Source organism: Henckelia pumila, chromosome 4 (assembly GCF_033568475.1).
Source record: "Henckelia pumila isolate YLH828 chromosome 4, ASM3356847v2, whole genome shotgun sequence".
In the NCBI taxonomy this organism is placed as follows: domain Eukaryota; kingdom Viridiplantae; phylum Streptophyta; class Magnoliopsida; order Lamiales; family Gesneriaceae; genus Henckelia; species Henckelia pumila.
Genome location: NC_133123.1, coordinates 36680315 through 36692679, shown reverse-complemented (window position 1 = coordinate 36692679; position 12365 = coordinate 36680315). Strand labels below are relative to the sequence as shown.

Sequence of the window (12365 nt, the reverse complement as noted above, 5' to 3'; positions counted from 1 at the left end):
ATTAATCTTATAACACGAGATTTGTATGCGTTTAAGACGTAACAAAAACCTTGAACCACTAGTCGAGCTTTATATTTATCTATAGATCCATCTTCTTTGTATTTCCTTTTAAGAATCCACTTGGATCCCAAAGGTTTACATCCCGGAGGGAGATCAACCAACTCCCATGTATGATTATGCATGATGAAATCTATTTCATTTTGTATGGCTTCCTTCCAAAAAGGAGCCTCAGGATTTGATAAAGCCTCTTAAAGAGTTCTTGGTTCATTATCTAACATGCATGTTAGAAAATCAGGAACAAACGACTTTTTAACTTGAGCACGCTTGCTGCGTCTTGGTTCTTCTTTGGTTTGTGAGTTTCAATTGTATTTTCATGAGTTCGCTTGTTCGAACTTATTTCTTTCCTTTCTTTACAAGAAAATATATTTTCAAAGAATACAACATTCCTTGATTCCATGATTGAGCTTTCATTTACATCAGGAATTGTTGACTTATGCACTAAAAATCGATATGCACTACTATTGTATGCATAACCAATAAATATGCAGTCAACCATTTTAGGCCCAATTTTTATTTGTTTTGGCTTAGGTACTTCTACTTTAGCCAAACACCTCCACACTTTGAGGTATTGGTAAGAAGGTTTACGACATTTCCACTGTTCATATGGTGTTTCATCTTTCCCTTTGATTGGAATCTTATTTAGAATGTGAGTTGCTGAGAGAATCGCTCCACCCCACATATTTTGAGGTAAGCCTGAATTGATTAACAACGCGTTCATTATTTCTTTTAATGTTCGATTCTTGCATTCTGCAATGACATTAGATTGAGGTGAGTAAGGGGCTGTCGTTTGATGAATGATTCCCGAAGGTGAGAAAAATTCTTCAAAAGGAGCCACATACTCTCCACCTCGATCACTTCGAATCATTTTAATCTTTGAACTTCGTTGATTTTCAATCTCAGTCTTATATTTCTTGAAAGCTTCAATTGTTTGATCTTTGCTTTTCAATAAATATACATAACAAAATCTGGTGCAATCATCAATGAATGTTATAAAGTACTTATTTTCACCTCGTGTTTGTACCATTTTTAAATCACATACATCAGTATGAATTAATTCAAGTGGCTTAGTACTTCTCGTGACAGTATGAAATGTAGCTTTAGCCATTTTTGCTTCAACACAAATCTCACACTCATGTTGTGGATTTCTTTTAAACATAGGTATTACATTTAAATTAACAAATATTTGCAACGTGTTGAAGTTAACATGTCCTAATCATTCATGCCATATATCATAATTTTCAGTCAAGTAAGCAGAACCAATAACTTTATTCTTCGCCTCAAGGCGAGAAACATTCATTACATTCAATTTAAAGAGACCACTATCTTGGTACCCTTTACTAACAAATACATCAGATTTAGTTAACACAAATTTATCAGATTCAAATACCATTCTAAATCCAGCCTTGCTCAAGAGTGAACCAGAAACCAAGTTCTTTCTAATCTCTGGAACATGCAGCACATTCTTGAGCGTTACCTCTTTGCCCGAGGTCATTTTAAACACCACGTTTCCCACTCCCACAACTTCAGACGTTGCGGAGTTTTCCATGAACAACTTTCGATCCCCAACAATGGCATAGGTGGAATACATATCTTTATCGGCACAAACGTGGCTCGTAGAGCCGGTATCGATCCACCATCCTCTTGGATCATCCACCATGTTGGTCTAAAAAATAATGGCACTTAAATCAATATCATTAATTTCTAAAGGTACATACCTTTCTTGAACCATGTTCACTTGCCTTGGTTTCTGATTTTTGTTGTTTTGATTTGAAAGTCGGCAGTCCCTTCCATATGATTCGGTTTGCCACAGTTGTAGCAACTTCCTTGGAATTTATTCGCTTTTCCTTTTTGCTTTCCATCATGGAGGCGCTTCCTCTTGTGACTCGTGCTAGATTCCGCTAAATTTGTTTTGGCCTCGGTTTCCATCATCTTTTTACTTGACTTGGCCTCAGTATTCCTGTTGTCCTCCTCGATGCGAAGTCTCACAATTAGATCATCAAGTTTCAACTCTTTACGTTTGTGCTTAAGGTAGTTCTTGAAGTCTTTCCACATCGGAGGCAACTTCTCAATGATAGATGCGACTTGGAATGATTCATTAATTTCCATTCCTTCGGCCAATAAGTCATGCAAGATGATTTGTATCTCTTGCACTTGACTCATCGCAGTTTTTGAGTCTATCATCTTGAAGTCCAAAAATTTGCCAACCACGAACTTATTTATACCGGCGTCTTCAGTTTTGTATTTCTTTTCCAAGGAATCCCAGAGTTTCTTGGCCGTCTTGACTGATGAATAAACACTATAGAGAGTGTCATCAAGGCCATTCAGAATATAGTTTCTGCACAGCAAATCGATATGGTTCCATGCATCAACTGCGGTCCTCCTTTGGGTGTTAGAATCGACATCAACGACGACAGGGGGATCCTCCTTGAGAAATCTGGACAGATTCAATGTTGTCAGATAGAACAGCATTTTTTGCTGCCAACGTTTGAAGTCGGCACCAAAAAATTTTGGCGGCTTTTCTCCATGTGCAGGGGCGGAAGCAAACGGAGTGAAAGAAACGGTAGACATCTTCAGAATCCGAGAAATACAAAATTTTGTCTTGCGATTGTTATGAGGGTGTACTCCGAATTCTGAAAATTAGTGCGTCAACAGCAACAACAGCAGCAACAAAGATGAACAAAGTCGAGGCGAGAGAAACTCTCTATCCACAAGATGAAATTGCCCGTTAACACTGCTCAACGTTGGTGACAATCATCTCTAAGATACAACGACTATAGAATCGAGATATAGCAGCACAACAAATATCTCGATCTTTGTCGAACTAAAAATATGTATCAACTTTTTCTTTTGTGAGAGAGAGGGAAGATTTTGCAGAAATCTGATGTATACACGTTATCAGATGTTATGTCTATCATTTTCTGTGTTATGACCATCGTATATATAGTCTTATATACGAAACAACACGTTTGAAGGCATAAGGATGCAACTCATGACAGAAAAAGGATGCGCTCAAATAAGGGTGCGCTCGGTCGGTAAAATTTGGCAGACCGAGCGCCCAACTTTTATGGAACTTTCTGTCTCGGCAGACGAGGGTTGCGCTCGGTCTGTATAAATCTACCGATCTAGCGCACTAAAAAAATAAATTTTATTTATTTATTTTTTTCTTTAACCAAATTTTATTCAAAAAAAATAATTGATCATAAGACCTCGCCTCGCCACGCCGAGCCGGCCCCGCGCGTGTTTGTTGAATCGATTAGCGTCTTGCCCCTTTACAAAATATTCGGTGCCCTAAGGGTCCAATCCCATAATCCAAAGTTGGATTATATAAGGTGAACAACAAATTGGAGTTGTTCCAATGTGGGACAACCAATTCCCCATTTCCCTCCAATTTATTTCACCAAATTCAAATTATTTGTAACACTTGGGACAAACTTTTCAAGCCATTTGGGACAAACTTTTCAAGCCTATTATTTCCACAATTCATTCAATAACAATTTCCAACAAAATTAAATTGGAGGATCGACCAATTCAAGGTGTTGAGTATAGAACAATATCCACAACACAGTCAATGATGATCTAACGGAATCAGCAAACAATCAGATACAACTTCTTGTATTGAAACAGAAACAATCACCAATGAATCAATGAACAAGATTCACCACACATTCAATACAAATCAATATCATTATAGAAGCAATCAATCGATGAAACAAATGAATCGACACGACGACATATAGTGGTTTTGATCTAATATCTTACATCCACTTATTGGCCCAAAGCTCATTCACTATCACCGAAAAACCAAGTAATCACAATCGTCTTACAATCAATATGCTCACTTCATCAACACAGTACACGAAAATGAGAATTGAATCGAGAATCAAAGATACAATGACAAATGATCAACTACCAATCTAATCTCCAGAAGATCAGAGAACACAAGAGATAAAAGTATTGATGTTATTCTGTGTTTATCTCACTTGTGCCGCTCGTCTATCTTTCCCTCTCCTTTCTTGTTCCTTATATGAGACGTTTCGTTTCTACCGTTGTGTCAGTTAGGGTAGTTTGCCAGAGATCTAATTCTCTATGGCCATTACCTTGGGTTTTATTGTGCATCTCACTTGATACTCAAATCTCATTAGACGTGGTGAATAAGAAAAGTCAACTCATCACATAAGGAAATATTTGTCTCATGACTATCGTATGCACAAATTCGTGATATTCTATAGTTTGGTCTATGGTGTAAATGAATCGAACTTGTTCGTGAGCTTTTTGAGTCGGCTCGATAAATATTTGATTCGTATTCGAACTTATCAAACTCGAGCCGAATTCGAACATGTTCGAACTTTTTTTTCGATCCGAGCTCGAGCCAAAATTAGTTTGTTCGATAGTTCACGAATAGTTCGCGAGCCTTAATATTTAATTAATATAATATAATTATATAATAAATATATATACATTTCGAACATTTTTGAACATTTTGATATTTTCGAACCATAATATCCGAACAATAGTTCACGAATAGGTTCGAATATTTCGAGCCGAACTCGAACTTCATTTCGAGCCGAGTTCGAGCCAAAATTTTTGAAATTATCGAACTTCGAATCGAGCTCGAACTCGAATATACTTATATCGAGTCGAATTCGAGCTTTAAAATTTTATCATTTTTTGGCTCGATTCGGTTCGTTTGCACCTCTAGTTTGGTCGAAGAAGTCAATAGACTACAAACAAATATTTTTAAAAGCTATTTTCTTAAAAAGTATGGTGTTTAGTTACAAAAGTTGTTTTAGATGGTGTTTGACTAAGCTTATTAAAAAGAGCTTATAAGCTCCTAGAGCTTAAAAGCTGTTTTACGAGCTTATAAGCTGTTAGAACTTATTTTAAAAATAAGCTGTTAAAGTGTTTGGATAAACTTATTTTAAATAACTTAAAGATGTTGATGTGTTTGGTATTATAAGATTTTTTTATCGTCGAAATTACCAAAAAAAAGTATAATTATATGAAAATTATGTTTCGAGTTATACATATATGAAAATAGTTTTAGAATAAATATATATTAAAAAATAAAATTGTTATAATATTTTATTTTAGAAAAAATTATGTGATTTGGAATTTTTTAAAAAATAATATTTAATATTTAATGGGTGGAGGATATGATGGAGATTTATTAAAATATTTAAGGATATTTTAGAGAGATAGAATGTTAAATAAGATCTTTTTGAAAAAAGTACATCCCCTTACTTTTTTAAAAACAGCTTATAAGCTGTCAAATAACTTATTTTGACAGCTTATAAGCTGTTTTTAAAAAAAATTATCAAACGGATCCGGAGAGCTTTTAAGCTCTAAAACAACTTAAAAGCAGTTTTTAAGAGCTTAAAAGCTCTTCCAAACACCCTCTTAGAAAAAAAAAACATTTAAAACCTTTTTAGAAGATAAAATTTATAGTTTTTGAGTTTTTACTTTTATTGTCGTTTAAAAATAAAAACAAAAGATCTTTTCCTTATTTATCCAAATGACCAAACTATTAATGTTTTTTGAAACAAAAACATTTAAAAAATGGACTTATTTAAAATTTTTTTAAAAACTTTTATGTCCAAACTCGATCAGATAATCTGAAACTATAGAACAAAAACAAAAACTTATGAGACGTCAATTTTGTGAAATGAATATCTTATTTGACCCAACTCATTAAAGTTATTAATTTTTATATCATAAATATTATTTTTCATTATAATATGAATCGAACCTCTAAAACTAAAAATGAGTATGATCCCTATATTTAAATATTTTATTATTTTTTTTTGTCAAAGAGTCCAATCCAAAGAATTAATTTTTTTAAAAAAACTCAATTACTTTATTAGTTTATTTAAAAGTTATAAAAATCCCATCCATTCCAATTTCCAAATATCCAAATGCCAATGGAACCTTCATGTAACAACCAGCGCACACATATCATCCCCACACCAACAAAATCTTGATGCCGTTGTGGAATTCAATTTTCATTTTTTGGTTTCCTTTTATTCCAAACAATTAATTACATCGATTTGGCAGCCGCTACTGTGTTAAAGACCTTACCTTTTAGCTTTGTCTGGATCCAAGAAAGCAACTATAAAAAGGGGCGGCGCTCCCAATAAAACGCATTCAATCGCCTCCAACAAAGGCTACTTCAAGCTGGTGCAGCTTATGGCGACGGAGACGGATGGGGTTGTCCGGAGGGAGGAGTCCCTGACCCCGGCGGAGTTCGAAGGTGCCCAATCATCGGTGTTTCACATGGTGCTGGCACTAGTGTTGTGGCTGGGTGCAGTTCATTTCAACGTCATCGTCATCCTTCTATCCTTCGTATTCCTCCCATTTTCCAAAGCCCTTTTGTTCGTATTCCATTTCCTATCCACCCCCCTTGTGTGTGTGTGTTTTTGCGAGTTCTATTGATAAATGAGTTCTGGATTGTCTGTGATTGGTTCTCAGAGTTATAGGATTGCTTTTGGTATTTATGGTCATTCCAATTGATGAGAGGAGCAAATGGGGTCGGAATCTATCTAGGTTAGCTTGTGCAGTTGCCATTTGCTTACTTTGAAGTTTTGTGATCTAAATCCTTATTATCAGGTATATATGCAAGCATGCAGTTGGTTATTTCCCTGTGACTTTGTATGTGGAGAACATAAAAGCCTTTGATCCTAATGAGGCATATGGTATGCCCACTTCTTTATATGTGCTCGTGTTTTAGTATTTAAGTGTTTTCCTCTTCTTTTATGACTATAGGGTTTTTTTACCCTCTGATGAAAACCTGCCTGATGTCACTGAACTGATTGTCTTTAGGTGTGAAATTTAGGTGATTCAGTAGCTTCAAATTTTGGCCTTTTGTCAAATTCTACTGAATTGATTTTATTTAGGTGTGATGTTGTGAGGTGATTCAGCAGCTTCAAGTTCTGGTTCTGTTCCAAGATTATGTGTTACTGAGCTGATTTTATGTAGGTGTGAAATCGAGGTGATTCAGTTGCTTCAAATTGAGGGTGGGGGTTAATATCGAGTTATCCAGATACAATTTAATTATGATTTGCCTTTCTACATAAGCTCAACAGAATCTCATTCATTTTGGTTGCATCGGTTATGGCATCTTAAGATATGAAATATCACATCATATGATATAAACTTAAACTCACATCATATAGTATAAACAAAGTGAAAAGATTGCTTTTTGAAGACTATATGGATTCACATCATGTAATATAAACTCATAATTTCAATTTGCGTTCACACTCTGGGTTTGGAGGCTTATCATTTTTCCTAATCTGCAGATGTAGCAGGCATACACATTAAGTGAAAGGAAGAAACTAGCAGTATGATCAACCTAGGGAAGCTTAACTTGTCTAATCTTCTTTCGGTAGATAAACTAGAAGAAATAATAAGCAAAACTATGGGTGACTGGTCTTGTTTCGTTTCAGAATTGATCCACTTTCAATTTGTTTACAAAAATTTTGTTTTTAAGTCAGTAAATTGTAAACCAAGTATTTTAGTCGAATACTCAAATATTTATTTGCTTTTATTAAATGGTATCAGGTGTGGAGAGGTGTTGTGCTCATTTCTGCTTCTTTAGTTTAGCCAATGAATTTAGATGAGAAGTTCATTTCGTTCTGAAACTTGTAAGTTTTAACATTACTTCTTGCAGTTTTTGGCTATGAACCACATTCAGTTTGGCCTATTGGAATTATTGCACTTGCTGATCTTACAGGCTTCATGCGTCTCCCCAAAATCAAGGTTCTTGCCAGTACTGCTGTAAGAACACATCTTTATATGAATCATATGGTAAAAGTTTAATGTGCCAATGCTAGTTCTAATTATGAGGAAATTTGATCAGGTATTCTACACGCCATTCTTGAGACATATTTGGTCTTGGTTGGGACTTACACCTGCCACAAGGAAAAAATTTTATTCCCTTCTAGCATCAGGGTACAGCTGTGTCATAGTGCCAGGGGGAGTTCAAGAGGCCTTTTTTATGGAGCATGGCTCTGAGGTTAATTTTGTTGCAATTCAATGTTTGTGCTCGGTACACTGTTTAATGAGTGTTAATCAACTTGCTTGGTGACCTGAATTAGAATTTTTTTCCTCACTAGCTTATTTGCTTTTAGTTTTATACTGTTTTAGGATGCATCCAATATGCATATGCTTTATTGCATCGATTTCTGCAGGACCTCTTGACGTCTAAACGTTTTCTTCTGTTGTGAATGTTATACCATCACAAATGATGTCTAGCATTGATTAAGCTTAACAAGAAAATGAGATTATGTTCAACCTATGACTTCAAATTTCTGTTATAGGCATGGCATCGCTGAATACTTCATTGTAAGTTCTTACGCCATGTGATCGTTTTGGGGGTGAACTTTCAGTCTTCTAATGTTTACAAAAGATCTTTGTGATCCGGTTTCTTAAGGGCAATTTACAGTATCTCTTATCTCATCTGAGATGCTTCCAAATTGCACAAATCTCACTTTCAAAAATTGTCATGGTATTTACCTTGCATTAGTTGCATAAAGTTTGAAAATGTTTACAATTTGGTATAAAATAACTATGGTATGTTTAAGTCTATGTGCCATCCCCGTGTACCAAAATGCCCGGTGTCTATTTCCTCCGAGGTAGATGTATGGATATCATCTTGATTTGGGAGGGAGGTGCAATCTGGTCATTGTAGAGATTAGTTGTAATGACCCGTAATTTTATCTTTTTTTGCCTTTGGCAGAATGACAAGGGCTGTGATGCCTGTCATTTAATCTGGGTTTTAATTCCTCCATAGTGCAGCTTGAAAATTTTCATAAAAATAAGAACCAGGTTCTAAAAACAAAATCTGCCTTTCAAGTTTCAACCTTCCTAAATAAAATTTCAAAATCCTTCAACTAAAAAAACTGAAAGCGATGTTTTGTTCCATACTACGATTCTTCTAAAAAATGCTAAACCATTGCAAGAACAATCATCCTATGAAGTAAAAATGTCATGAAACTTATTGTGGAAAGCAGAAAGACTCGGGTGAGTGCTCACTGGTCCTGGTTGCAAATCCCTCGACCATCCTCACCAGCTCAAACCTCATTTTTTGCTCCAAATAAAACCTAACGAGTCTAAACTCTAAAGACTCGGAAAAGTTCACCTTTGTTGGTTATTTTATTCAATTATATTTGCAATTTTGGCAGGAAGGGAGTCTGAGATTGTTTTATCAAGTTGCCTGTTGCGTGGATAGGCTAAATTATAGATTCAATATATGAATCTCTAAACTTTCCTACATGTGTACGTGCTAGTGGCTAAATTCTCTAATGCTTCTTACACAGATTGCTTTCCTTAGAAGAAGGACAGGATTCGTACGCATTGCTATGGAGTTAGGAAAACCTTTGGTTCCTGTTTTCTGCTATGGTCAAGTATGATTTTGTTTGTTTGTTCTCTCTGGTTGTTTCGTGTGAAAGTATATTTTCTAAATACTCATTGGATTGGACTAGCTCATCACTTACTCAATTAGATTGTTGTCTGACATGTAAAGGGGCTAAATAAATTTAGTACATATCTAAAAATGCATCATGCTTTCTGTATTGGACCCTGTTTATCATTTCAATTTCCATTTAAATTTCTTTATTTTCTTAGTAGAAAACATAGTCCAGTAATGATTGCTGCAAAGCACAATTGGTGGATAAGTCATCTTCCCACACAAACCTTCATTTTTCATTTCAATGATATTCACACTCAAGAAGATGAATAAAAGAATGAGATGAGTAAATGAATAAGTTTATTAATGACGTTTCTTTAGAAAAATGAAAAAAAAATTCTTACCTGGCCTGAACTATGCAAAACATTTTCTTTGGCATGCCTCCTCCACCTTGGTGCTTCTCTATTATAGAAAATTCACATCAGTTAAAATTTTTTAAACAATTTTATGCAAACATCACTTTCTTTATGACTGTTTCATTTATTGTGCAGTCAGATGTGTACAAGTGGTGGAAGCCCAGCTGGAAACTCTACTTGGAATTTTCTAGAGCAATAAAGTTTACACCGATACTTTTTTGGGGTGTACTCGGGTATGTTTATTTTAGGAGAATGTGCTATAGCTTTCGAAAATTGCCGCTTTGCCCTTTTTATAGCATCCAGTTCATTTGTAGATAATATGGTTGTCCACCACTCATTTTCCTCTGAGCGTCAAAAAGGAAATATTGCAATATGTTGGGGAAAATAATGTAGCATATGCTGCTGTATTGGCTTTGGTTGGATTGACTTTGCTAATGTTGTTTGAGGATTGTTGGTGGCCCTCTATTTTGCCTGGTTCCTCGAGTTTTGTTTCTTGGTTCCCTACATTAGATTCTCCAACTGCTGCGTCCCACTACGAGTATATGAATGCTACAGTTTTCCTAGCAGTTGTTGTCTTCTTTCTACTCATTCCCTCGGTCAATTTGGGCAAGATTAACTGAAGCCCATATCATACTTTAATTATTTGGACAAGTAGCTTTTCGGTAAAAACTTATTAATTTTTAGGCCGAACAGGATTAGATGATTGAATTTGATATTTTTGTGGTTATTATAGATCTGTTATTATGATGAATCCGTGATTAAAAAGATGGTATAGTTATTGACTATATCAAGAATTTGATCATAGTTAAATATTTAAATGGGAAATGAGAATGAGAATGGTTTTAAATGTCAATCATTTGACTGTATCACAGCGCTTATGACCAGACCATCTAGTTGCATTGTGTTATCTCTTTACACCTGTGTACTATTGGCTTCTGACATGAGGTCTTCTTTCCTTCATTACTGTTTCGAAAGATTGGATGGTCAGCTCGAGAGAAAATTTAAGAAAATTGATTCTGTCCCATGCATTAGTCTATCTTACAACTTTTATGAGTTGTTTTGATTAATGAGGTCTAGCACCTCACACCCCTCTACAACTTCAGCCAATCAATGACAACCTAAACGCCAAGAATGCCAACCAGGAAGTTCGAAAGGCTTAACAATAATAAAAGTAATAAATGAATAACTCTGTCTACTATCCAAGGTAGTCATGTCATGGAATGATTCTTTCAACCAGTCTTGTAAAAAGGAGAAAATAGCAGGTTGTTTTGGTGCAGGATCCTGCTTTATATGATTTTATTTTACTCTGCAATTGGCTAACTTGAATGGAACCACCTATCGGCTAATATTTCTTACGTTTTCAAATGGAGGAACGAACTAAGCATTTCTCAGTAAGTGAGTGCTCTTATTCTGATTTTTTTTTCTGATTGTTGTTCGCAGTTCACCTCTTCCTTTTAGGCGTCCAATGCATGTGGTGGTCGGCCAACCAATCATAATCAAGAAAAATCCGCAACCTTCTCCAGAAGAGGTATCCCTCTGCATACATCTTCTATTCGTTCATCATTTCGCTTTTTATGAATGTTCAAAGACACAAAGGGGATTAAGCTTCTGTGCTTCTGAATATGCTAGACTAGTCCACGGTACTCCACTTGAGAAATTGTTGAGGCTACTTGGATTCCCGTTTCCTTCAATTTTAACCCGTAAAACAGCTATTTAATCAATCATTCACTATAATAGAATCAATGTGTTGCTTCTGGAAATTCTGCAAAAAAAATTTATTTTTTTCCTATTTGCTGCCGTCAATCCATGCGTGTGTTGGCCACGAACTGAGTCTCGTCTTTGCTTTTTCTTTCCTTTGGTATCCACACAAGGTTGCGGAAGTCCATGAGCAGTTTCTTGAAGCGCTTCAGAATCTCTTTGAAAGGCACAAAGCGAGGGTTGGTTATCCTGACTTAAAACTGAGAATTCTGTAATATCAGCTGTGTGCTACATAATGATGTATAATTATGTAGCGTGGAGTCAATTTGTCAATATTTACACATAATAAGAATTCTGGGAAAAAAGTTTTTTGATTTGCTCAAATATAAAAAAAGATGGTCATATTTAATTCGTACATTTGCTTTTAAATTGAAGAATCACATATTTATCTGCTGCTCTATTTGTTTGCACTTTGCACAAACACATATTATGTTTATTTAATTTAAAAATTCAAAACATAAATATAGATGTACCTTTTTTAGCTATATTTATATATTTTAAAGACACTTTAATGTTAATATTTTGAATTGATTTGAACATAAGTTGTAACAAAAGGTACCGTTTGGTAGGTATGATGTGATAAAGAATACATAGATAAGTAATATAATATAATAAAAAAATAAATAAAAATGATAGTTAATATAATATTTGATCTGGTTGATAGATTGTAGTATATATTTGATTTGATTGATTAAATTTTATATAAAAATTATAAATTATCATTTTGT

The 12365-nt window shown here is 34.9% G+C and overlaps 1 protein-coding gene across 1 annotated transcript; it reads left to right on the top strand.

Annotated features, from left to right (window-relative positions):
* Positions 1-5986: 5986 nt before the first annotated feature.
* LOC140863313 (diacylglycerol O-acyltransferase 2D) lies at positions 5987-12016 on the top strand. Its single transcript, XM_073266652.1, has 9 exons — positions 5987-6428; positions 6526-6600; positions 6664-6749; positions 7727-7833; positions 7916-8071; positions 9375-9461; positions 10015-10112; positions 11320-11407; positions 11751-12016. Exons 1-9 carry the CDS (start codon positions 6244-6246, stop codon positions 11850-11852), a joined length of 984 nt encoding a protein of 327 aa, XP_073122753.1. The 5' UTR covers positions 5987-6243; the 3' UTR covers positions 11853-12016.
* The last annotated feature ends 349 nt before the right edge of the window (positions 12017-12365 follow it).